The 27,196-nt window shown below is 38.2% G+C and overlaps 1 protein-coding gene across 1 annotated transcript in view; it reads right to left on the minus strand.

Annotated features, from left to right (window-relative positions):
• Nucleotides 1-290: 290 nt before the first annotated feature.
• Nucleotides 291-27,196, minus strand: part of ZRANB3 (zinc finger RANBP2-type containing 3) — a gene marked incomplete at both ends in the record, with an annotated part of 159,661 nt that continues 132,755 nt past the window's right edge. The window contains 9 exons of the mRNA XM_084231578.1: nt 291-389; nt 2,164-2,295; nt 5,155-5,557; nt 6,813-6,923; nt 14,404-14,546; nt 15,731-15,832; nt 18,353-18,444; nt 22,239-22,436; nt 24,933-25,335. Coding sequence (XP_084087704.1) covers nt 291-389; nt 2,164-2,295; nt 5,155-5,557; nt 6,813-6,923; nt 14,404-14,546; nt 15,731-15,832; nt 18,353-18,444; nt 22,239-22,436; nt 24,933-25,335 — 1,683 coding nt within the window. The remainder of the gene's footprint in view (nt 390-2,163; nt 2,296-5,154; nt 5,558-6,812; nt 6,924-14,403; nt 14,547-15,730; nt 15,833-18,352; nt 18,445-22,238; nt 22,437-24,932; nt 25,336-27,196) is intronic.

Genomic DNA, 27,196 nt, shown 5'->3' on the forward strand with positions numbered 1-27,196 from the left:
TAATATTCAAATGTAATCTATGCATAATGTCATGATTAAGGTATACCGGAAGGAATGAAAGCTTAACAAAAACCTTACTAAAACCTAATTGAGAGTGTTGTTATATCTCAGTTTCCATGAAGTACTTTTAAAAGGTACCGAACATTAAAAGCATAATATGAAAAGGGAAAATGAATTCTTAATTTTTGTTCTGAAAATTTTCACTCTTAAAATATCAAACATGGGAAAAAATTCGTGTTAAATTACCCCATATGTAAACCATTTGTCATCCATTCAAGATTTTTTATACTTCATTTCTTTACCAAAAATCGTGTGATGTCTGATCCATGCTTTGATGCTAGAGAATGTCTTCTGGCCTGGCTTCTTTCCTTGGCTTGTCTGGTAGTTCTCTAAAAATTAAAAAAAAAAAAAAAAAGCACAGATACATGTTAGGAAAAATGTACTGACTATAGAAGTAAAAACGTGTAAACCTTGTTAGTCTGGCAAAATCAATTGCCACCACACCTAGTGCTTTGCTAGTCGGGGCAGTTACCAAACTGCAAAGCAGAGGATCTCATAGCTCCGATAAGTGCCCCAAGAGTCTAGGTTCACTTAGGACCAGATGCTGTGAAGAATGCACACACTTCTGGGGATGTTTTGCTACTCAGTGAGGCTGTGAATTCTACATTTGGGAACATCAGAGGACATGGTTCTCCTCATCCAAGTGGGAGCTTGCAAGGAATCTTGGGATTTCCTAGAGCACAGAGTATGCAAAGTCCTCCTGCTTCCTATTTTCTAGGCTCAGAAGCCATTCTCAACCTAACAGTCAATCCAATGAAGAAAAATGAGATGAACCAGAAGTAGATTCCTTTGCTGTGAGTACAAATAAATTTTTTCATGAGAATCACAAGTAATTACAGAAGATACTGAATTTCCTTTGGCTTTATCTCTATTCTCGTATAGGTCTTGAATTTGTTAATAATTTGCATAGTTGAGAAATCACAGGACTTCTTTTCCCAATTGAATTCCACAGAGGTGGGAAGAAAGGAAGTTTAAAACTAAAACAAAACAATCTAAAATATTAAGAGACTAAGAAACTGCTCATTCATTGTGAACATTGGCAAAGGTTCTGAATAGTTCTAAAAAGTATAAATACAATTTTTTTTCATTAAAGATACTTTTTAAAAATGCTAATGGCAGGCCATTCTTCCACCACATCAGCACTAATTGGTGCAGTCAAATGGGCACGCATTGGCTGTTGGAGGAAAAACACTAAGTACAATTCTTTGGGAAACAGTTTGGAAAAGAAATCCAGTCTAAAAAATATCCAAGCATTGTAACTTGGTGATTTTGTACCTGAGAATGAGGAATGATTTCAAAATGTATAAAACATCTTATATACATCTTACATAAACAACTTAAATGTTCATCAGCGTGAGAATAGCTAAACCACAGTAGATTACTCAACAAAATAAGATGCAGCCATTTCAGATGATAAACATTATCAGTGCTTATCATGGGAACATGAAAAAATGCTTAAATCTTGCCATCAGTGAAAAAAAAAGTTGGGACACAAAGTTGGATACTGAATATATGCTTCTTTCTAAGATTATCTCAACAGTTAGATCCTACTGCCTTTTTGCGGGCCTGCCTGTTAAAAATTCATCCGTGTTGGTAAACATGCTATGTAATTCTTTTGCTCTTGTTTTAAATAACAGGTAGTGACTCAAAGATGTGCCAAGGTTAACAGGTTTCATACTTTGGCCAACAGTGCAATGTTTGCATGTTGAACTGAGTGGGTACTAGAGGTAATTTATTAATCTCAGATATTTTGGGACAACCTTAGCTGCAAATAAAAACCTGTCACTGCCCAATTCATGAACCTGCTAGTTTGAGCCTCTGGGTATCTTTAAGACTGGGCAAGATGTAAGTTGTAATTATTTTCTTCTAGGTGGTGGTGAAAATTTCCTGATCCTGGAATGACTAAAAGAGGAAGGAGCTTCTCTTCTGTGGCAGAACTTATACAGGCCTCGAGAGGAAACTCAAGTGCTATGTAATGAAAGGAATAAAATACATCTGGGACCAGGGATACAGATTCATCCCCATAACCTTCCACGAGTGAATGCACAATTTTCAATTTGATGTCCCAGCATGGAGTCAAGTGTGTCTGCAAGCTTCACTGACCTCTTTGTGACAGATGGTGCACAGAGTCTGCAGGTTGTCCAGGGAGCACTGTCCTCCTCCCCCAGACACTGGCTTGATGTGGTCCACCTGCCAGAAGTGCCCTTCCCCTGGGTTTCTTATCATTTCATTAAGCTGCAATAGGAACACAAGATCAGCAATTTCCAGCACACATTGTTGGTTTTGCATTGTGCAGTTGTGTTTATACAGCAAAATCACAGGGAGAAATACATTGGGATGTCTTTTTATAGATTTCATTGTGAGTAGGAAAAACCCTCTAGGTTAGCAATTTGAAAGCAGTAAGATATGTCTCTGAAAGCTTTTTTTCCCCCTTTATCTAACATTTTGAAAAAATTACAAGCAGATATAAAATATCAAGACTCCTGATAGATTGGGGGAAAAAAAATCAGTTGATTCTGTACCTTTGAGATAGTTTATATAGTCACTAAAACGACACTAAGAAAATAGGAATAGATTTGAAATTGAAAACTTCTATCACTGACTCACTCTTTAATTGTTGACCTAGCTATACTCATCATTACACCAATGACAGTTTAATATGAATACCTGTCACCAGGAATTTTATACTATTCACCTGGGAACCTCCAAAGTTACGTAGACTAGAATGAAATTTCTAGAACAAACCTTGGTAACTTGTATATTTGGAATCAAAGATGTCCATTTAAAGCAGACACTATGTAGGTCAGTTCATATATATACACTTTATATTTAACCACTGATGACCTACATTAAACTGGGGTGTATTTTAACATTTTACCCATCATTGTAAACCAGCATACACCATCTCAAAGCAGTTGTTTAAATATCACAAAGATGAGTTCAAAGCGTTGTTTTTGTTTCCTTAGACTTGGACATGAAAAAATACTGTAATCAATCTGATGACCGCCAGCTATGTAAGTCAGTGTCAGGGCCCTACAGTTCCTGCCAGAGAGGAGCCCCAGGGGGCAGCGAGGAGCAGCGATAGACTTGGTCGAGCCAAAAATTGCTCCAGACTGACTGACTTACCATTCTCTTCTGGACTGAATTTTCCAAATTCTGTTAGAAAATATATACTGCTTTTTGTTTTTGAGGTTGGCACTGTTAGAAGCAATTACAAATGGCCAGCTTACATCAAGAAAATGTCACACTCTTAGGGGGGAAATCCATTATGGTTCTGCATTTTGTAACCGACTCTTGCTCTGGGCAGTCTCCACTCTGACAGGATCTCTGACCCTGATGGTGTTTCTTTATTCTTCCCAGTAATTCTTTGCTCCCACAGGGCCAATCTTCAACATCCTGAATTCATAGCTTTAAAGAATTACTTCCTCTCTGGTGCTCCATATCTGAGAACTGGTGCCTTATCCTCTCAGCTCTTCTGCTTTAGAGTCTAGTTTCATATTCCTCACAGATGATTTCAAGATATCCTTGAGTCTTTCATTTGTGTCTTCTGAAAGTCTCCATACTGACATGGCAAACAGTAAATGGAGTCTGGCCGACACCCCTGGATTGGGAGCAACATGTCCCTCACCAGTTAGATTAAAGGATCTTTCAGAAACTCCAGGTATCATTGAAACAGTGCTTTTCCCTCACTCTCAAAATCACACTAATTCATCTTTGCAGAAATGCTTGTTAATTCTGTCATAATTCAGCAAGAGTAGTAAATAAATGTATTATTTGATAGTAAATAAAAACGTATTATGTGACTAACTGGCAGAAATTTATCCAACATAATTAGTGGGAAGAGTGGCGCAGGAGTGATCTTCAAAAATTAAGCACACCACAAACTACACATTTTGCTCTAATCTGAAATGTAGAACTGTTTAGATCACAACAAATTTATCTGATTTTGGGAAATCACAGTGAATATTAATGATACTGAGCTAAATACAGTTTTATCATAAGTTGCTTTACTAAAATTGCATTTTAAAGTGGGATGAACAAATGTAAGTTTCCATCTCACTGTAATAAACTACGTTTTGGGGGTCATCTGCCTGCCCCTTGTCCTTCAATATTAACATCACAAAAAGGGGATCAACCTGATTATGGTTGCCTCTTGATGCAATGTATCATCTGTTAAGATCTCTTCTGCAAATAATTTAATTGATATCTACATAAGCATCTAGAGTTTATAAGCATTATTCAGGAAGTTCGTGGATAGAGAAACATGTCAAACATAGATACAGGCAGACAAATCCAGAAAGTGGGAAATTCTGTAGGCAAATGCTCTAGTCTCTTCTATATTTAGTGGTGTAAAAGAGGGATGGGATGCTAATAATAAATGTTAAATGGAACATAAGAGGTATAATGATCACAAGCAATGTGCGGGTCATATTTTGATTCTAATATGAACAAAACAACTATATAAAGACATTCTGAGATAATCTGGGAAACCAAATATGGACTCACTTTATAATTAAGGAGTAATAATTTCATTTGGTATGATAATGGGTATTGGGGTATGGAATATATAAGGATGGGAGGAAGAATGGAAGGGAGGAAAGAGAAAGGAAGAGTGAGGCGGCTTCATGTGTGAGATACATAATGAAAATATTTGAAAATAAAATGAAAGACTGCAATTTACTTTAAAGTAATTCCAGTCATGTAGTATATGCACATACTGATTTTCCATAAGTACTGGAAAGTTAAATAGTTATAATACAATGTTATTTCAATTAAAAAAATTTTTATGAATACCTTAATACTGCACTGCATAATACTGGGTACTCAGAAAAAAGCTCCAGGAGAAAAAAAAGAATTGAGATGAAAGATAGATGAAAATGAAGGGAAAATACTGATAACTCTTATGGCTGGGTGATAGGTATATGTATTGTTGATTATTTTCTCTCTATGTATACACACACACACACACACGTATATACACATACATGTATCTGCAAATTCCCATATTACAAAATTAAAATAGAAAGTAAATCGGTGAATATGACTATCACTCACTCTAATGCTGCCTCTATATATCACATGATTATAATTTACCTGTTCTAATGAGAGCTTTGAGGTCCAGGTAATATCCAGAAGATTCTTCCTTTGACTTTTAGGGGCATCTCTCAGACGTAAGAAGAGTTCTTGTGCATTTAGATGACACAGCTGACACACACCATGTTCAATTTCAAATACTTTGGCTCGCAGGTAACTGTTATTAGATCGAATCCAAAATTCCTCCTGACACTGCAGAGAGCAAAACCGTGAATCCCAAGCACTCACTTTACACTCTTGCTTAGTTTGGCAAGTGGGTTGCTGACAACGGAGGCAAAGTGGATTTCCTTCATTATCCACAGCTTGCAAATAGCCTTTGGATGTAGAAGGCTTCTCAGTGAGATCAGCTTGGGCTGTGCTGGGATTTAAACATGGGACAGAGGCTCCATCTTCAAGAAATTTTCTGGATTAAACAAAACAATGAATAGGTAACTAATGAGCACTAATTCTAGTCTAAACGGCCATTACATACATAATATCCTGCCAGACAGTAAGCATAGGGCTCATAGATTCTGTCAATTATGGTGGAAACAAAATACCTATAGTCTGCACTTGATATTCCATTCAAACTAAAGGAAAGAATTGTGTGTCAAAAAATATTTGGAAATCAAATGTGTTACCTCTCTGGGAATTCAGAAGTCTTCAAGTTAAATAATTAGACTTTAAAACATCTAATGAAATTGGAGAATAAGTTAGAAAATGCTTCTTCTGGCTGGGAAAGGACAGGATAATGTAAAACCCAACTGAAGTCAGCAGCTACTGAGTTCCCTAAATGCCCTGGGTCACACCATTAGGACAGAGAGCCATCAACTAAGGTCTCCATACATAAGGTTTTCCAGCCTCTACTGGCCCGTAGGAAACAGCTCACAGTGCTGATGGGAACCAGAGCAGAAGACTTGCCAAATGTGTACTTCCTACAGATAAACTCGGAGTTGAATGAATTAAAATCAGAAATGAAACATGACAAGAAACGCACTCTGTCAGAATACATAAAAAGGAAAAGGTACAAGGGTCAATTCTGATGAAAAGTCCTACATGGAAATTACAACTGCTTTGCCTGTTTTCCACGCTCCTTTGTAATAAGTGTTATAAGAAAAAATTCTTATGCTAGAAAGAGCTCAAGATTGGAGAGCAGAATCCGTATCTGACCATAGGTCTCCTAGAATCTGGTGGCCTGGGGGCAAGTCATTTCTAAGTGAAGACATTGTGTGCCTCACAGGGTTGTTAGGAAAACTGCAGAACTACCATATTGTGAAAATTCTTTGTAACCTGTAAAGTCCCCACACACAGTTAAAGTATTACTACAAAAACAAATACATAAATTTAAAGAAGTAGTCTGAGGGCCTCCCCTGGTGGCACAGTGGTTGAGCGCTGGGCTGCGAAGCTACCCGCAGCCTCTGCAGCGCTGGTTCGATCTCCAGCCACTGGCGAGGGTCCCACATGGTGCGCAGACCTCTCCTGCCACACCCACTGCTCCCCTCAGCAGTGTACTTCGTCAGTCTGCCTATTCTGTTACCCGCTCTGGCTCTGGTGAATTCTCTCACATTCCCGCGCTTCTAACTATACCCAGTGCTTGAATAAATAAATAAATCTTAAAAAAAAAAAAATAAAGAAGTAGTCTGAGATCTACAGTGTCCTACTAGTATGTAAAACCTTACTTTGTAGAAGGGTGGTGTGACCAGGATTCCTTTGTGATCAGACGGACATGGCCCCCATCATTCTTCACCTTGTCCATCGAGGCCACAGCAACATCTTCTTTGGTTATATATCTAAAACAATGAAAATGTTACATAGCTTCCTCTTTCTCCTTTAAGAGTGTTCTCTATTTTATGTTCACAGCATTCCTTACAAAAGCAACAGGAGAAAAAGCAAGATAAGAGTCTATTCATTTTGCAATTACAAAGTTAGGGAATGGAGCTTTTTCCTGCTTTACATTGGTCTCCATCTGTGGGAAACACATCCCTTTGTTTCAAATGGGTTTTCTCAAGATTTCTTTATTTTTCTAAGAAATTCAAGAGTCATTCAATATCCTCTGAACCAATTCTCATTGAGGGGAGAAAAGGAGTGGGTGTAGGAATAAGAAATGATCAAATACATGCACAACTAACAGCTTTTAGCAAATTGCTTGCCAAGCTGTGCAGAAAATCTCTAACTGCATTTCTACCTCTCTCGGCCTCCTCCTCGTGGCTCCTCAAATCACCTTAATCAGATGTAATAGTATATCAACGTATTTGAGTAAAGTGATTCTCTTTTTAGTTAACCAGCTTCAGTCACCTCTTCCATTATCGCAAGGTTATTTCTATTATTATCAGCCTACACAGTGTTTGTGGAATCTTCCACTGAAATAAAGTCACTCTTGATGTGGGATTCAGAACCTTATTACACAACACTATCAATATCACACAATGGTTAGGGACTGGAAGTAAAGAGGAAAGTTATTCCAATTAAAGGTGACGGGGGAATTTAAGTAGGTGAAATGCAATTATCCAATTAATTCCTCCTAATTAGCATGGCCCAGTTTCCCTGGTAGTTTACACCTTCTGTAGTTTTTTTTTTTAATTAGTTTAAACATAAATTTCTTCATATTACTTTCAAGTACTTCTTCATTTGGTAGTTTGACAAATGAAAGCTCAATCATAATGGCATTGTGCAACTGCAGATCAAATTTTAGAAATTAGCTGCTATGTTGCTGAAGTAGATTTGATAAACAGATGCCCTTCTATTTACAAAATATTTGATCATTTTTTGATTAGGTGATACCTGAATATATTTCAAAATTCAAAAGGCATACAATAGTAAATGTTGTGAAGAGTACATTTGCCTTCAATTCTCATTCTTCTCTCCCCCTCTTCAAAAGCTATCTCTGTTGCCAGTTCTTAATATATACTTTTAGAAATGGTTTGCTATTTCTGTGTAGAGGCGTTTCAGATATTATACAATTTAACCTTTCAAGGTTTACCGTTCAGTACATTTCAGTTTATTCATAAGGATGTACAACTGTCATCACTATCTAATTCCAGAACATTTTCATCATCCCAAAGAGACTCATTAGCAGTCATTCCCCATTGTACTTTTTACTTTTAAAAACAAATGGTAATACAGTATACACACTAACTTCACCTTTTTTTAAACTAAACATACATGTCAGAGATCTTTCCATATTAGTAAGCATACAATTGTCCTATTCTTTTTTTTTTTTTTGAGATTTATTTATACAGGGCCTCCCTGGTGGTGCAAGGGGTTAAGATGCAACCTATGAAGCTATCCGTAGCCACTGAAGCACGAGTTCCATCCCCATCCAGGGAGCTACCCACATGGCGCAGTAGACCTCTCCTGACTCGCCAGCTGCTCCCCTCAGCAGTGTATTTCAGTCAATCTGCCTGTTCTGCTCCCCACTCTGTCGCTGGTGAATCCTCTCACCCCCCACACCTCTGGTCTGTACCCCAGCTCTTGTATGCATAAATAAATCTTTTTTTTAAAGATTTATTTATTTATCATACAAGAACTGGGTGTAAGCCAAAGGTGCAGGGAGTAAGAGAATTCACCAGAGACAGAGTGGGGATTACAGGTGGATTGACTAAAATACACTGCTGAGGGGAGCAGCAGGTGAGTCAGGAGAGGTCTACTGTACCATGTGGGTAGCTCCCTGGCTAGGGATCGAACTCATGCTACAGTGGCTGCGGATAGCTTTATAGTTTGCATCTTAACCCCTTGTGCCACCAGGGAGGCCCTGCCCTATTCTTTTTAACAGTTGAATGTTACTCCATTATTTGGACAAATCATATAACATATTTAACCAATCTCTGATTAGTGGGCATTTAGGTTATTTCTATTCTCTGCTATTACAAATAATGTTGTAATTAATATCCCTAAACATCATGTTTTCTATACATGAAATATATATAGGATAAATTCTTAGAAGCAGAATTGCTGGGTTAAAGGATTTTAAATTTGGGTTTTAAATTTAAGTTTTGACACATTGCTTTCCTTTGTGTTTGTACCAATTTACAGGCATTGGGTGAGGCTACCTGCTTCCTTATACTTTCACTAGCACAAGGTATGTTGGTGAAAAGTATCTCTGTTAATGGTGAGAGCTATCCCATTATAGTTTTAAATTTACATTTTTCCTATTAAGAGTTGGGGTGACTATCTTTTCATGTTTGTGTTTCTACTTGTGTTTCTGAAAGCAAAAAAGAATCACAGTGAATTCTTCTACAATTTTTATTTATTTATTTTTTTTTATAAATATTATTGTTATATTCCCCATACAATTGCAGCCCCCCATTCTGACCCCAATCCCTCCCCTCCCGCCCCCGCCCCCCTAAAAGTGTCTCTGGTTCATAGTTTTTTGTTGATTTTGATTTTCACTTTCTTATAGTTATTCATTTTCCTGGTCCATTATTTAAGTTTTCTAGATTCCTGCTATGAGTGAGACCATCCGGTATTTTTCTTTTTCTTTTTGGCTTATTTCGCTGAGCATGATCCCTTCCAGCGCCATCCATGTTGCAGCAAATTGCATGTGTTTATCTTTTTTGAATGCTGAGTAATATTCCATGGTATATATGTACCACATCTTCTTGATCCAGTCATCTATTTTTGGGCATTTGGGTTGTTTCCAAAGCTTAGCTATTGTAAACAGTGCTGCTATAAACATAGGGGTGCAGGTGTTCTTTGGAATTGATGTTTCTGTGTCCTTTGGGTAAATACCTAGGAGTGGAATTGCTGGGTCATATGGAAGCTCTATGTTTAGTAGGTCCAGAAATCTCCACACAGCTCTCCACAGTGGTTGGACCAGTTTGCACTCCCACCAACAGTGCAGAAGAGTTCCTTTTTCTCCACACCCTCGCCAACATTTGTTGTTGCTAGTTTTTTTAATATGTGCCATTCTCACTGGTGTAAGATGGAATCTCATGGTAGTTTTGATTTGCATTTCCCTGATGACAAGTGATGTTGAACATTTTTTCATATGCCTGTTGGCCTCTTCTACAATTTTTAAACTTGCCCTTCTTTAGCTCCTAAACTCCTCCCCCTTTCTTCAACCATTTTATTCCCTTGACAAAAACACTTTGCTAAGGTATTTCAGTGGATTCCAAGTTAACTCAAAAGCTTCCCAGTTTTGAGGGGCAATGGAATATTAAGTATTGCCTCAAGTATTGTTCAGTGTTTCAAAGCTTAGAAACCCAATTCAGCAACTTTAAAAGGTGCTGAGAAATCTATTCAGAGATTAAGAACTGTAAACAACTTCTCCCTTTCCTACAAGCAGTTTAAGCCCAAATTTTTGGGAACCATAATCAACAAATCAATCAGCCTCAAAACGGGGTTGACAACAGTAGTTTTGAGTTGTCAATATTTAAATTTCCACTGAGGTTTACTAAGAAGTTCATGTAAATATAATCCCAATTTTTACAAATAGAGGAGAGAAGAATGTTGTCTATAAAAGTAATTCCTGGATGGGGACGGGAGGATGGCAAGTTTTACAAGAAAAAAGGAGTGTGTCTTGGAAGGTGACCCTCAGCAAGGAAAACAGCAGTGGGCCCTGGATTGCTGAGCTGCTATGGAGATGGGCTACTGCTAAAGGATAAATAGTTGGCCTTCTAAGCCCAACTGGGCTCCAACTGAATCAGGCCTGCCTCTGACAAAAGGGAGCTCACTTAGGAGCCAAAGCAATGGCTGGTGATCTTGGCTTCCATTCATATTTTAGAGTAAGCTACTAAAAAACTAACTGCTAGCTCTGAGTTTGGATGGGGCCTTCATGCTGCTGGACCTCACAGAAGTATGATATGGTTGGAGACCAAATCATTTCTTTTGGGGAAATTCCTAAATGTCAGGACCTACTGTGTCTTTTCTTTGAGTCCATTCCATTTTTTTCAAAGATGACGCATAATCACCTTCCTAGGAAGTAAAATGTAGCTGTGTGTATTCTGGAAGGTGAGTGAAAAAAGGTGTATGACCTATGGAGTGTCAGTTTCTGATATAATGCCTCTCCCTTTATTCCAAGACAGGTGCTTCTCTGTTCAGTTTCTCTAGCGAGTCAACTGGTAGCACAGTGGGAGGGAAAGACATTTGGTGTTTACTCCTCATATCGACTCTTTCACAGATACACAGTTACTTCAATTTGTTGAAATTTATGGGGTTCTATAGCAAGAATCAGCATCTTTACTGATAGCACCACAGTGACTCTCTCCCCTTCCCCTGGGTATATAGGTTTCATTTTCATAGCTCTGCTAAGCCAATTTCCCACTCTTCATCTCTCTAATCAGTGACTAAGGTCCCTAGATTTACTTCCTTAACACCTTTCTTTATTCACTTTCCTCCATTTTCACTGCTAATGCTTTATTATAAGTCCTCATCATTTTTTCCAGGCCTACTAGAATAGACCTTTAACTTACATGAAAGTAAGGAAAGGAAGAATTTTAAAGATATCCCCATAGGGTACCCTGTCCCTTGGTTATTCAACCAGTCATACGGCTAGGGAATGCTGTAAGGGACTTTGCAGATATAATTAAGATTACTAATCAGCCAGCCTTAAAATCAGAGAGAGATTCCAAGCATGAGAAGGATTTGATGCATCATTGCTGCCCTGAGATATACAACCACATACGCGAGAAACAGAAAGATGCCTCTGGAAGCTAAGAAAGGCCCACACTGACAGCCAGCAAGGAAACCTAAGTCCTACCACCGCAAAGAACTGAACTGTCAATACTCTGAATAAGTAAGGAAACAGGTTCTTCCCAGGGACTGTCACTACAAACCCATCTTGACTGGGTGACATCTTAATTTCAGCCTCATAAAATCCACAGCAGAGAAACTAGTAAAGCTAGTTTCAGACTTCTGACTTATGTGAGGTAATACATTTCTATTGTTTTAAGCTATAGAGTTTGTGTAATTAGTTATGACAGAAAAAGAAAACTAATACAGCTTGTCTCTCCAATTTGAGTCCTGTCCCTTCAATCTGATTTTCCAACTGCTGCCAGAATGGTCCTAAAAATAAAAATTCGATTACTCTGCTCCTTGTTAAGATGGGCATTATCTTTAATATATCATCTACATATAATTTTATAAATAATACCATGTGTCTGACTTTGGTTTATATCGATTTTATGACTTTTGCTTTTACACCTGACCAGTCATCTTTCACAGGTGGTGGCCATCCATGTCTGATGGGAATAAACAATGGGACAAGTCTAGGAATTGCTGCATTGGAAGCACATTCAGTTAAGAAGGAAGTTAAGATCATGCAAAAAGATCAATATTTTGGGCCTCCCTGGTGGCCCAAGGAGTTAAGACGCAACCTATGAAGCTATCCGCAGCCACTGTAGCACGAGTTCGATCCCCAGCCAGGAAGCTACCCACATGGTGCAGCAGACCTCTCCTGTCTCGACTGCTGCTCCCCTCAGCAGTGTATTTCAGTCAGTCTGCCTGTTCTGTTCCCCACTCTATCTCTGGTGAATCCCCTCACTCCCCCGCACCTCTGGCCTGTACCCCAGTTCTTGTATGCATAAATAAATAAATTAAAAAAAAAGATTAACACATCAACTAGACTGGTTAGAAATATGATGAAATGGAGAGGACTGGAAGAAGTACTAAGAAAAATAAAATAGGCATCAATCTTTTGTGTAGGTATGTGTATGCATATGTATAAATATATATTTTAAAGGCATTTTTAATATAAAATAATACAGGCCCATGAGAAAAATTTAACCTGTACAGAAGATTTTAGGCAAGAGTCCAAAACTAACACCTTGTGGATAAATTCAATTAGTCAAAGGACTTTTGATTCATTCAGTATTTTATTTTAAAGTCTGAATGACGTTAAATTGGCTATATATTTCTGATTTACCATGGTCCTACCCTCCTTTTGCATGCCTATCCAGTGTAACACCTGACTTCATTTATGGTTCCTGCTTTGTTTTTAGTCATATGTGTTTGTGATTCTGAAATAAAGTATTAAGTTCCTACCATCTCCACAAATTCCTTAATCTCATGGTCTAGAGAAAGACTTCTCCACAGTGACACTATGGACATTTTGAAACAGATGATTCTTGTTTGGGTGCAGTCCTGTTCACTGTAGGATCTGCAGCAGTGCCCAGTCCTCTACCATCAGATGAAACTCTGTTGTATCCTTTAATTGTGAAAAATAAAAATGCCCCCGGGTGTGGCAAAAGTAAACTATCTGGGCCCATTGTCTTAGAGAACCCTCCAGTTAAGTGTTTCGAAGGTATCCTTCCAGACATGTTCTGCGTCAAACATAGCTATGACATATATTTTCGTTAATACTTATTTCCACCTGTAACAGTCACAAATTCCTTGTTCTCACATATGAATATGTCATATGCCACATTTTGAAACAGTTGAAGAGAGTCTCACTGTAGGGGACATAATTGAATCAGCTGCACAGTCTCACATACCATGGATGAAATTTTTTCATGCATGTGCAAGGAAAAGGCTGAAGGTTGCAAAACGATGGGATGTGAGGATAAAGAGAGTTTACTGGTTCTTAGAAGAGAGAGCAAGAGCTAAAGGAAGGGATTTTTTTTTTTTTCCCATTGGTGCTGCTGTTTGCTTTGTTGCTTTGCAATCTCTTCTAAAATGCTGACTGCTTTTCCTGAGAATCCTTGCTTCATGCTGAGGAGAGAGACTAGCGAATGGAGATTTGAGATCACATCAGGGAAAACCAACTGAGGCCAAGATTATTATGAGGCCAAGAAAGGAAAGTGTACAGAGATTAGAAAGGGACTGGTGATGACAAAGGCAAAACAGTCATCAACAGCGAGACAGCAGACTTTTCCTGTTACTTCATTTCCAACCATGGGCATGAGCTTCCTTAACAGAGGTGTGTCCAACAGAACCAGCTCCCCTACTGCACAGCATCCGAGATATATACCCCTTGAGCACATGGCAGAGGGGCCTGAGGAGAGTTCCAACTGTTCTAACAGGGAAATGCCTTCCTCTTGTTAAATAGTGTCCTAGGCCTGGTGGCCATAGGTCACACCAACCCATGACTCTGGCCTCTTTCCTGACAAGTAGGACTCATGGTGAGCAAGATCTGGACAACCTGATCTTTTCTGGCAAATTTGATTAAATTTGTGAAATATACAATTATGCTGCTATAAGATAAGCTGTCATTTTATGGGACGATTTTCTCCTAAAGCATCAAGATATTATTTGTAATTACATAAAATGTTTGAGAGCCCCTCTAGAGATAGCCACAGCAAGCAACAGCATACAGAACAGAAAGCCAACTCATACCTTTTGGTACAATGTTGCTTAGCTTGTTGTTTTGTAATCTCTTCCAAAGCAAGAATTGGGCTGCAGAACAGCTGCCTGCTTTTCCTGATTATTCTTTGCTTCATGGCAGTCAGACTACTCCATTCACGAACAAACCTCAAAATCTAGCCAAAAACAAGGGAAGAGTTTATACCCGACAAGCAATCTTCCTTTGAAAGTGAGGCTACTTAGAATATCAGAAAACTGAAACTGATATTTTATTGTATCTGCCCAATAGGCTTGCGTTTCACAATTTGAAACTTCAATTTGATGCAGTTTCCATATTTTTATTGTGCTCTGTGACCAGTTCTGCAGAGGTCACTTTCAATCCAAAGATCCTCTGAAGGCATGTTTATGAGCACCCAGCATCATCCTTAATGCACATGGGGACCAGTAACAATAACCAGCTCAATGAGATCACAGTCTGGCTGTTGGAAACACATCTCAGCAGTGGCCATGGCATTACTGGTCTTGAGGACAGCAGGTCTTGCAGTGGTGACAAAATGGCAGACAACATCTCAGAATCACTTTGTGCCTGACTACCTCATTATTACAGGGGGGGAAAAAGGCATCAATAAACCTGGGAATTTTTTTATTAGGGTTATCATTATGGTAACTTGTTAGTCAATTATATGTATTTGACTGTTTTCTAAGCATTTAAGAAACAGGGTTAGATGATACCAAAGAAAATAACCCACTGCTACCTTTGTCTTTCAGACACATATAGTCAACTCATGGGAAATATTTGATTTCTACTCAAAGAGCAGAAATATAATCAGCATTTTCCTTATAAAAAGTGGTACACTGCCTGCTGCCCCCCTAACCTCAACATGTTGATCTGTCCTAGCAGTGAAGGTAAGTTGGCCACAATCTGAATGAAGTCTTCCCCACAGAAGCGTGGTCTGCAACTCCCTGCTGATGCTCCTGACAATGAATCGAGACTCACCCAACAAGGTCTTATCCCTACTCTCAGAATCTGTCATTGTGAACATAACCTTCAAGGATAAAATGTGATTCTGTCAGATACAAATATCACAGCCGCTAATCCTGTGAATGAGAAATTAAATGATGTGAGGATGATTCTATCCACAGAAACAGCAACCCTAGGTGTGATCATTCGCCCAGGAAACAGATTTCACATTTATTCTTAGCGCTGGGGTAATTCATAGGCACTGCTTGGACTGATTAAAATGCAACCAGTGATTTGACTTTGCAACAGGCCACAAAATATTCTGCTTTTATTAAGAAATGGTCATTAAAATTACTCAACAAATTTTAATTTACAACAAATGCACAGTACTATTCTTACCAAGGAGCGATTCTGTTTCAGCTGGAAGCTTGCCGGTAAATCTTCCCAAAGGTCTAATTTTATATCCAAAGGAATGAAATTACAGTTCATGTGGTTTCCATCCTGATTATAGATTAAGAAGGCATTATTAATCCATTTTGTCTGTAGGCACTAGTAATTATTTTAAAGTCAAAGAATTATATTATGGCACTCTGTGTCTAGTGTCCTAAAAGATAAACTGAAGTGACACATTCCAGATAAGATTGCCCACACAGCTCCCCTGGAGGGACAGCGAGTGCAAGAGCAGGCCAGGCTCTCCCGGGCCTCTGAAAGGCTCTACTGCATTCACTCTGGGGTAAAAAATAGCATGTAGGGGGTTGCAGTCTATTAAAAACGAGGTTTGAAAATTAAGTACCTGCTTAAGAAAATCTACGGTCAAACTTATATTCTAATTCACTCAGTCAAAAAGAAGTATTACAGTTCCCACAGTCACTTTGGAAAAAAAAAAAACATGCAAAAAGTACTTTCCTACTGATTTGAAGTTTATGTATGTAATTGTTATTCTGAACTCTGAATTAGACATGGGATTCTGGCTGAAATGAATGGTTCTTAAGAGGTGTACTGTGTGTAACCTGCTTGTGCTTTAGAAGTGCTTGTGCAGTGAACTAGGGTTTTTATTAAAATTTTTACTTCAGCTCTTCTAAGACAAAGGGAAAGCTCTATCTCAACTCTACTGCAGCTGTGAAAAGACCTGTTCATATTTCATCCTCTTAGAGAGTCATGGTTAGGAAATTAAATAACCTCATATATAAAAGAACATGGAATAATTGAGAACAGTCATAAAAATGTACCTGATACTATTAAAAGCTAAGTCAAGGTGAGGTGGCCCATGCTACACAGGAGTGGTGGCGGGGCCAGAAGATGGGTCAGCAAGGCTGTCCCTGTGTTCAGCATGGCATCAAGCACACCCTCTACCTGGAGTCTGCAGTTTCTCTCCTGTGTCCACCAAAGGGGAAAAGTACTGAGCAGATGAACTGGGCCACAGAACTTTTCTGTGCAGAGTAAAAAGTTTACAGTTTAAGGGCTTCTGAATCCTGGCGGTACCTCTGCCTGGCTTCCACCTTTTGGCTTTTTGACCGTCAAGTACTTCTGCGGTCAGGTTCTTCCTGACATGTCATGGCCTGAGTGAGAAGCTCAACCTGGAGATCCCCTCACATGCAGGAAGAGGCTGTGGCTTTAGATCTGCCTCTTGCCGAGCAGAGGGAACAGATCCTTGCAGCTCCCCCAACCCTGTCCACAGAGTGGACTGAGATTCAGGCCTGTAAGAGGAGTGTTGGTTCTGACCGCCTGCTTTCACTCTTAGAGTCTCTCTCTTGTCTGTGGTCCCAGGACAGAGGCTGCCCAGGGAGTCTGGTGTTCACCATCCTAGACATTCCAATCTTCTGGCAATCTCTTCTAATCTTCAGTTAGGAAGATCATCACCTGGTACACCATATAGATGTATCTAATGTGATTTAGCAGAAAATCTGTATCTGGGTCTGAGCAGCTCCAATCTATCTTTAAAAAGGCATTCTTTCAATAGAATGGCCCATGAGTTTAGGAAGTTACAAATCTTATTTTATTTCACTTAGATTAGAAATTTAAAGTGTAGATTCAAAAAAAGTATTCATAATCTCAGCGAACTTTTCTCAAATACAATCATTTACCTCAGCCAAAGATTCACACATAATCCCTGAGAAATTTTCAGGGGATCCAAAGTGTCAAGAGTGTTAGTGTAACAATAGCAAGGCATTATTTGCCCTTTTCACTCTCATTCTTGAATAAATGTGTAATGAAGTTTTCCATGCACAGGCAGATAAGAGAATCCTACTGTCTTTTTGAGAAATTGTAAAAAATGTAAAACAATGCCATCCTTCTATTAAATATTGTTATTTAAAAAATATAATCATTTTTCATAAAAATATATTATTTGTATAAATAGGTAATGGGTTTGTTATTGCTATTCTTTGATCAATGAATGTTTTTAAGTGTTTCAATTTTAATTTCAAACACTGTAAGTACTGAGATGTAGCTCACATGAACAAAAGCTCATTGAGGTTCTAAAATTCTAACACATTTTAAAAGTACAGAGAGGTTCTAAGACTAAAAAGTTTGAGAGCCACTAATCTAGGGTAAGGCAGGAATTTGAGCAATCATATCAAATCTTCCTAAAGTTCACTTGACATAGCAGGGAGATGCTATTGTCGCTGTGGCTGCAGGTCAGAAGTGAACACTTATTGAAACTTTATTATGGCCTGGCACTGTGCTAAGTGCTTTACAAGAATAACTTCATTTTATTCTTGCACCAACTCCTCTCCATTTTGCAGCTGAGAAAACTGAGGCACAGAGTGGTTAAGTGATGGGTCCGAGATTCCACCATTAATAACAGATAGGATCTGAGGCAGTCTGACCCTGAAGCCTATGCGCTTACCTAATACACTGTTTTTTGTCTTTAGATTTAAACCAGGAACTTGAGAATTAGTTTTAGATGCCACCTCATTGTTAATAAAACTAAATATCTTCACTGACACTGACACATGAAAAGAAGGAGGCTTCTTTAAAAAAGAGGGTGGATTCCAGTTACAGAATCCACGAGATGCTTACCTTGGTATAGAGGTGAATCCGGTCAGTATTCTTGCTTGCGCAAAACATTAAGGTATCATACACTGGCAAAGGCTCTGAACTTTTCAACTGTTCTAATAAAGAAGATAAAAGAGAACCTAAGGTTTAAATATCTTCTAAGCAATATAGTTTAATCTTTTGGGGTTAGAATGATGAAATGACGAAATATATCAAATATATCAAAATATTTGACAGAGAACATGTGTCTGAGCTTGCAATGAAACAAGGTTGGTAGTCCCCTTTCAGGTACATGTGCTTATAAGGTCAACAGTTGCTCTGCACTTTTCTAATGGCCCAAAAAAAAGGAACCTCAGAATTAACTGAAAAGATATGAATTAGGCAAGGGAGAAATGCCTGCCACGAAGAGCTGTTATCAGCCTTAAATGAATACAGAATCTAGACTTTTGCTTGAGTGGATTTAAGTTGAGAATGAATGAGCACAGTTTTGATTATCAGCAGCAATACAGCTCAGTGAGGGGCCACTCAAATGCCTGAATCCAGACGGGCTGGTGCCTCACATCCACACATACAGAGGAGTGGGCAGCTTCTTTTCTGATAACCTCTTCTTACTTATTCGTCAACCATCCCAGTATCTTTTGCAGGAAAGATGTAAATAACTACAGTTAATATTTATCAAGCACTTACAGTGTGCCAGGTACTGTTCTGAGTTCATTTATTAACACCTCTCAGAAATAAGTAGTGCATTTTACAGAGGAGGAAACTGAAGAGTACTTACTAGCCCAGGTCACACCACTAGTGAGAAGATACAAACCTAGGAATATGATTCCAGAATCTGTACTCTTAATCTCTGCCACAGTTCCCGAGTGACCTTTTTAAGTATTTTCCAAGATCTGGAACTCTATAATTGGTTTGCCATTCCACCTGACAATGGTATTGTAGATTCCTTTTTCTAATCAAAGCATTGGTCACTTTGAAAACTTGGTTTGTGGAATATTCCCATGTTTCATAAATTCAAAAATGTACATTCCCCCCACACATTAACATCTCTGAAACTGGCATTCTATAGTCACTGCTGGCCAGGTGATATTTGTGAAGAAGCTGTCATTGCGTGAATACACGTGAGCTTAGTTGTCACTTGACACTATACTTGAGGTATATGCAGTGCTGTTATTATGTATATTGGGTTTAATAACTTGAAAATGTCTTCAAAATGTTTCACTTTTGATTTGATACCGAAATGAAAGGTTGTCATATATACCAAAAAACTTAGAACTTGGATACAAAGCAAGAGCATAAATTTGATTTTAAAGAAGTGAGTATGTGTCACTGGAGAAATAACCAACGTTTTTTATATTCTTGAAAAGAAATAACTGAGTACTTGATGGAGCCTAAGAAAAGGAGATCCCTGAAAATAGAAGTAACTGTCTTATATTTGGATACTGTGATGTGCAAAAGGGTTGCCTATTACATGCCAACCAAAGCAAGTAAAGACAGTAGAAACTGCCAACTCTCTTAGAACAAATAAAAGAAATGTCAAAGCAACAGAGGGTGGTATGTCCTAATCTGGGTTATGTTAGGGTATTGTGTCACCTTTTAATTGGCAGAGCTTTTGTCTTCTTAATATATGTGAAATATGTACATCTGAAAATCTCTACATCTTTTGATTTGAAGAACTGAGGTTTATGTATGAATGTTTAAAGATCAGAAGTCATTCTTTGATAAAGAGTAATATAAGAACAATTCCAAATCAGTTGATATTCTTGGTATTCTAGGAGCTAGAGTGGAGAATATATTTCTCTTTGTATTGTTTCCAGAAAATATAATTTAATGGTTTGAAACTGAACATGATGTATCTTTTGAATATACAGCCATCCTTCCTGGACCCCCTAGAATCCCAGTTAGAACAAAACTAAGGTTCCAGCGAAGGACATACCACTGTGGTTCTAAAAGAGCAAATGTGGGTAGATTAGAATTTGCTAAGCTTCCTCTAGCTTTCTGCTATTTTTCATGGGAGCCCATGTTAGTAGGGAGACTGGAAGCATACCATCTGTGTGGAGTTCTTGGCCCAGTGATATGAGAAGTTAAAACAAGGAAGAGGGGGTAGTTACAGTGGGAAAAACTGACATTTATCTGGAAATTCCCGGTGAAAAAGAATTTTTGAGAGTCTACTGAGACTTCCAAAGTACTTTCAAATAAAGCTAACATATGTCTTCATCAGGGGCCAAATTACATTTATAAGCCAGTATTTCCCTGTCACAGAGGAAGCAATTCATGGCCCAACTAGTGATAATTGCAAGCTATTGATCCCCAGCCTGATGGTTAGTCCTCTGAGTTATATGCTGTCCTATAACAGCTTCATCAGAAGTTCAGGTTTCATCAGAAGTTCCTTGGGGAAGGAAACTAGAGACTACTTGAGTCTATATTATCTACTTAAAGGCCGCTAAATTTTTTTTTTTAATATTTATTTTTATACAAGAACTGTGGTACAGGCCAGATGTGCAGGGGGGTGAGAGGATTCACCAGAGACAGAGCGGGGAGCAGAACAGGCAGACTGACTGAAAACACTGCTGAGAGGAGCAGTGGGCAAGACAGGAGAGGTCTGCAGTGCCATGTGGGGAATCTCCCTGGCTGGCCGGGAATTGAATTCATGCTGCAGAGGCTGCAGACAGCTTCACAGCTTAATCCACTGCGCCACCAGGGAGGCCCAAGGCTGTTAAAATTAACAGATCTAAACAACATCTGTTTCCAGATGTTCTTTGATAAGACCTTGAGGAATTAAGAGGGAAGGAAAAGCTCAGAGAAGAAGTAGGGAGAATGCCTTGAGCTCAGAAATTGTTATACGAAGTTCATTTCATTTTAAAGCTATGATTTTGACCATGTTTAATAGCATCTAATTGAAGAGAAAAACTTCCAACAGTCTTATCCACCAATTTTGGGATTGTTAAAATGAGAACAATCTGGGGGTTACTACAGTCACTGAGTGAGTAAAAAGGAAAATGATCTGAAAAGTGCTGACCAGAAAAGTCTTGGCCAGCTATTCTGTCGAGACAGTGATGTACATATGACATACACTGTGGTATTTAACAAGCATCACAGTTTGAAATAGTGAGTGGAATCAACAAAAAGTAAATAATTCCAAAATATTATATGATTGCTTGCATGTGCAGTCTGATTCATATAGTCTTGGAATTATGCTCCATAAAAATACTTTCTTTAAAAGAAAACATAACCCTAAATTTAAAATGTGTCAATTGTAGCCAATTAAAAAATCATGTATAATGGATTAATGATCTGTTAAGTGGCTGTTAATAATCTGTCAATCTTCCTATTTGTCAATTTTTTTTAAAGATTTATTTATTTATGCATACAAGAACTGGGGTACAGGCCAGAGGTGCAGGAGGGTGAGAGGATTCACCAGAGACAGAGCGGGCAGCAAAACAGACAGACTGACTGAAAACACTGCTGAGGGGAGCAGTGGGTGAGGCAGGAGAGATCTGCTGTGCCATGTGGGTTGCTCCCTAGCCGGGGATCGAACTCATGCTGCAGAGGCTGTGGACAGCTTCATAGTGCTGTGCTTAACCCCTGTGCCACCAGGGAGGCCCCTTCATATTTGTCTAAAAGAATTCCTCAAATATCAAACATTCCTCTCACTATGTGAATGGGCCACAGGCCTAGGGGTGGCCCAGGTAGCTTTGTATGGTTTTGTTCTCGGTGTAATGTGTGAATGCCAGTAACATTGCTCTTATAGCCATCTGGTGTTTATGTATGAGGTTACAAATTATTGTATTTTTAATATAAAAGCAAATACAAAGAAGCTGGGACAAGGTAGTAATTTGCAAATATATTAATAGAATTATGTTTAAGTTGTAGATACTATTTGGACACTGAAAATGAAAGCAAGACTTACCATCACTGGCCTGGGGCTTAAGTTCATCTTCCCTCTCTCTTTCTGGCATTTCTCCCTTGTTCTCAACTAGCAGTTGAGGTTCTGACTGTGCGAGGACATGTTTCTCACAGTCAGAACTAGTTTGAACATCCTTGGAAGAGTCTTCCTGGAGATCCTCTTTCTCGTTTTTGTTTTTATTCCAGGTATGGCTGAGGTTATCTATTTGCAGAATTATTAAAATCAAACAATTTATACTTAAATTTAGATAAAGTCATTATTTGTTCCAAGCCCAGTTTTAAAAAGTCACAACTTGGTCTTACAAAAACAACAACTAAATTAACATTTTTTTTTTCCCACTTTTTCGAAACATTTATTGGAAGTGAGTAAATGCCAAAGGACTATTCTAGATGCTGGAGAGGCAGCAAGGAATGAGCCAGCTCAGTCCATGCTTCCTAGCAATTCAATTCTAAGTTTCAGAGATAGAAAATCAGCAGACAAACAAATAATAACAACCAAAAAATAGGGACATTTCAAATAAAGAGGATAAAACAGATTTTTGAGAGTAAAGGGAAGGGGAGGGTTGCAATAGCAAGCAGGTCAACACCTCAGCTGAGTCCTTTAGGGCTGAAAGCTATTGCAAAATCTAGGAAGCCTGATGCTGGGGCCTCAATTCCAGATTGGATCCCAAATGCAATTGGAAGCCATTACGGAGTTTTAAGCAGTGAAATAAAAATGACTTAAGTTTTTAAAGGATCACTCTGGAGACTGCAGAGAAGGACCACAGGGTGGAAATTAATGGGGAAGCTACGGAAGTCTAGATAGAGATGTTGGTGACTTCTGATAGGATAGTAGCAATAAAAAGAAAGCAAGATATAATTTGGAGATTATACTAACAGAAGCTGATGTATATGATGTAACAGAAGCTGATGTGGGAGGAAAGAGGAATCGGGATGATGTAGGGAAGATAGGGAGAGAGAAGATGTGGTAATGTGGAACTGAGAGCTCCATTTTGGACATGTGAAGGGTAAAGTATTCATTAGACATCCAGGTGGACACATTACATATGTCACTTGGTATGTCCAAGCTGGAATTCCAGTGAGATATAGAAACCTGGGTGTAAAAGCTGTGTGCTATCAATAATAAACTATGGATATTAAAAACAGCACAAAAGAAATATTACCTAATGACAAATATTAATGTGCAAGGTATATTATACTAAATTTTATCTAATGCACTAGTTCCATGAGCAACCTTTAAAGGACAGTATTATCTTAATACTGTTTCTTTAGACTTTTGGATTCCACCCTTTCATAATGTTTCAAGGAAGGCACGGATTTAAAAATGTAGATAAATTAGAATTTTTCTTTTCAGTACTTTTAGTGTGTATCCAAATCAAGGTTAGAAATCATTATGCCAAACTGTAGTAATGCTAATCTAATAATTACAACTTTTTTATATTGTAATATCACTATTACTTAGAATATGTATTTTTCTTAGAGTGTTTCATATTCACATAAGATGTTTTGTTTTTTAGATTGCTTGACAGTGCTTATTAAATCATGAGTCTAGAAACTTTATTGCTGTTCCTGGGATCACAAAGAAAAATCAGAACTATTAAACTATGATTTTTGTTGTTAAATTGCTCAAGTTATATTCTTAATGTGATCTGACGTTATTTTGTAGTCACGAGATACTTTATTTTTGTTACCTATAGCAGTTGGAAATCAAATGAGATAATGCAAATTGTGAGAGATATTATATGGAATAAACTTGTGGTTCCAATTTAGTTCATAAACAGGTGTCCACATTACAAATATAACCATCCAGATGGTGGACTTGTCAGTTTTGGGAGGAGCAACCGGAAATGAAAGAAGAAAGACTCAATTACTGATTACATTTTCTTTCAGCTCAGAAGTAAGAGAAAAGCAAGACAGACAAGAAAGAACTGCAGTATCAGAGCTTATATCTTAGCTGAGTCTTAGCTGATGTCAGTACTCTGAATTCACATAAAATGGAAAAGTAGATGTGTACAATTATTACAATAATAAAATAAAATGATCTCTCCCAACTTGCCAAAATGTCGTTTGCATTTTTGGTTACTGTAAAATTGGTTTCTAAAATTGGAAACAAAAGGAATACTAGTGATCCCTTTCTTAAAATTATCATAGGCATTATAAATTTATAAAACCTATCAAATTAGTTCTTTAAAGAAGACGTTGAGAGGAATTATTATGATTTGTCATGCAAGAAACATGGCACAGTGTGCATTTTACTAGACAAAGAAGCTTCACTGGATTATTTTGCTATTTAAACAAAAATAATCTATAATTTCTTTAAAACCAAGTATTATCTACAGAGGAGAGAAAACAGCATGTCTATGACTATAAGGCATATTTGCTGCCATAGCAACAGAGTTTCTACTCCTGCCCACTGAATTCGCATCCTGCTGGCATTAATCAGAAATGTCCATTTGTGCCAAATTAATGCCATGTCACAGACACTTGGGGATATACATTTTTGATGGAACTGGGAGTTTTTCACATTCCACAGGAGGATAAACTCAGTCTTCACTATGTGAAGTTCTTTCTCTAGCTTAAAAACTAAAGCCAGTGCCAAGTCACATTAACCTCTGATAACAGCAGTTTTCTCTAAAAGCACAGGTTATTTAAAGGCACCACGGCCAGCTCCCATCCCTGCTCCCCCTCAAAGACTCACCAGCACTTCCTTGAGGCATCTCACACATTTCACAATAAGGCAGCACTGAGTTATTGATATAGGTGCAGAAACCACACTGCCAGCCCTCTCCAGGAAGGGGTGGGATGGTTGCCTGGGCCTTGGCCTCATGGACCCCAAGCATGAGGGAGGCGTCAGTTTGCTTGCGCCAGGAAGGCTTCTCAGGGAGACTGCAAGGGTCATTGGTGGTGACCAATTTTGATCTTTTAGCTTCAGGTTCTAAATTGCTTTCACAATCAGTGAAATCTGTTGTAGGTACTTTTCCAGATGTTACGGTATTTTTCTTCTGGAATATCCTTGATTCATCACAGGAGGTCACCAATTCTCTTTTCTTAGATTTTGGTAAAAAGAATGATCGAATGTCATGCTGTTTTTCTTTTTCAAACTAGGAAAAACAAATAGTTACCAAATTAAGAGGCAATCTACTATGTTCCTCCTAAATATAACAGCTTAAGAAAATACTTTCATTACCCATATTCCTTTAAGTCTTTAATACCTTTTTGGTATTGTGCTATAATTCATCATATATACATATATGCAGAATACCATTAACATATTCACATACTTCCTGTATTTAACTTCATTTTTAGCACTGAAAATATGTTGAGCACTTTACATATACGAAGTCATTTAATCCTCATGCTTCTCATATTTCAGATATGGACCCTGAAGTTTCAGAGAGGTTAGGTAACTTGGCTAGAGACATGTTATAAATATATATATACTTTATAAACTATCTGCTCTAGATGAGTGTCAGGAAAAGAAGGAAACTGTGTTCAAAATATTTCAATTAGTCAAGAACCAAGAAAAATGTTTTCAACCAAATTATAAACAGTATGTTTTTCATATTAAAATGTTTTCTTGACCAAGGAACATTTTCTAAAGAGCACAAATGCTATTAATTAGAATAGGTTCTTTAACAGACACATTTTAATAATCTGCTTTTCAAGAAATAAAAGAATAGCCATATCGTATATCATACTTTTCATCTTCTTTTCAATGTGTAAATCTCAACCTCCTAATTAGAGAAAGTAAGTTACATATGCCCTTAACTGATTAGCTAGTAGTTAAGGCAACTAAAGGAGTTAATTTTCAAGAAGTCCGAGTAGGGCCTGAATTGGGGATCATGGTGGATACACCATGACAGGCATGGGCATATCTAAAGATTGCCACATCACTTCTCAATTTCACATGCTCTTCTCACAATGTGACATTCCCCTACTTCCATTTAGAGGTAGGCCTGTGTTCCTCTCTCTTGAACCTAGTTGGACCCCTGTAGCTGCCTCAACTAACAGAATACACTGAAAGGGATGTTGTGTGACTTCTGAAGCTAAGTCATTAAAGACTGATTTCTACCTAGCCTCTGATACTTTGTCTCTCTCTTCTCTCTTGTGACATGTTGTGAAGACCATGCTACAAGGAGAAAGCAGGTGTGGGTGTTCAAGGTGACAGCCCAGAGAAGCCCCAGCATCAACTGCCAGACTTGTGAGTGAACAAGCCCTAAGATGTTTCCAGCTCCCAAACTTGGGATCTTTAGCAAAGGTTCCAGTCATCATAGAGCAGAGACACATCATCTCCATTAAACCCTTCTTGAATCCTTACACACAGAAACAGAAATAACACATGACTGAAGATATTTAAAAACTCCAAGTTTTGAGGTAATGTGTTATGCAGCAATAGATAACAAAGATAGATACTGTAGATAATAGCAAAATACTGTATACTATTAAAAGGTATTTTACATAGGGCCTCCCTGGTGGCGCAGCAGGTTGAACGCAGCGCTCTGAAGCTGTCCGCAGCCTCTGCAGTGCAGGTTCAATCCCGGCCGGCTGGGGAGCTACCCACCTGTTGCAGCAGACCTCTCCTGTCTCGCCCGCTGCTCCCCTCAGCAGTGTATTTCAGTCCGTCTGCCTGTTCTGTTCCCCCCTCTGTCTCTGATGAATCCTCTCACTCCCCGCACATCTGGCCTGTACCCCATTTCTTGTATACATGAATAAATAAAATCTTTTTTTTAAAAAAGATATTTTACATAGTAAACTTTATTTGTACTAGTAATGCTGCATGAAAGAAAAGGTTTAGCAAATTCATGGAGACAGAAATATTAGTGGTTACTGAGGGCTGGAGGAAAAGGAAATAAAGGGATATTGCTAAATGGTTAAGGAATCACTGATTGGGTTAAGGAAAAGGTTTTGGAAATAGTGATGATGATAGTACAACACTGTGAATTCAATTAATACCACTGAATT

This window comes from Talpa europaea (genome assembly GCF_964194135.1).
Source record: "Talpa europaea genome assembly, chromosome: 1".
Classification (NCBI taxonomy): Eukaryota; Metazoa; Chordata; class Mammalia; order Eulipotyphla; family Talpidae; genus Talpa; species Talpa europaea.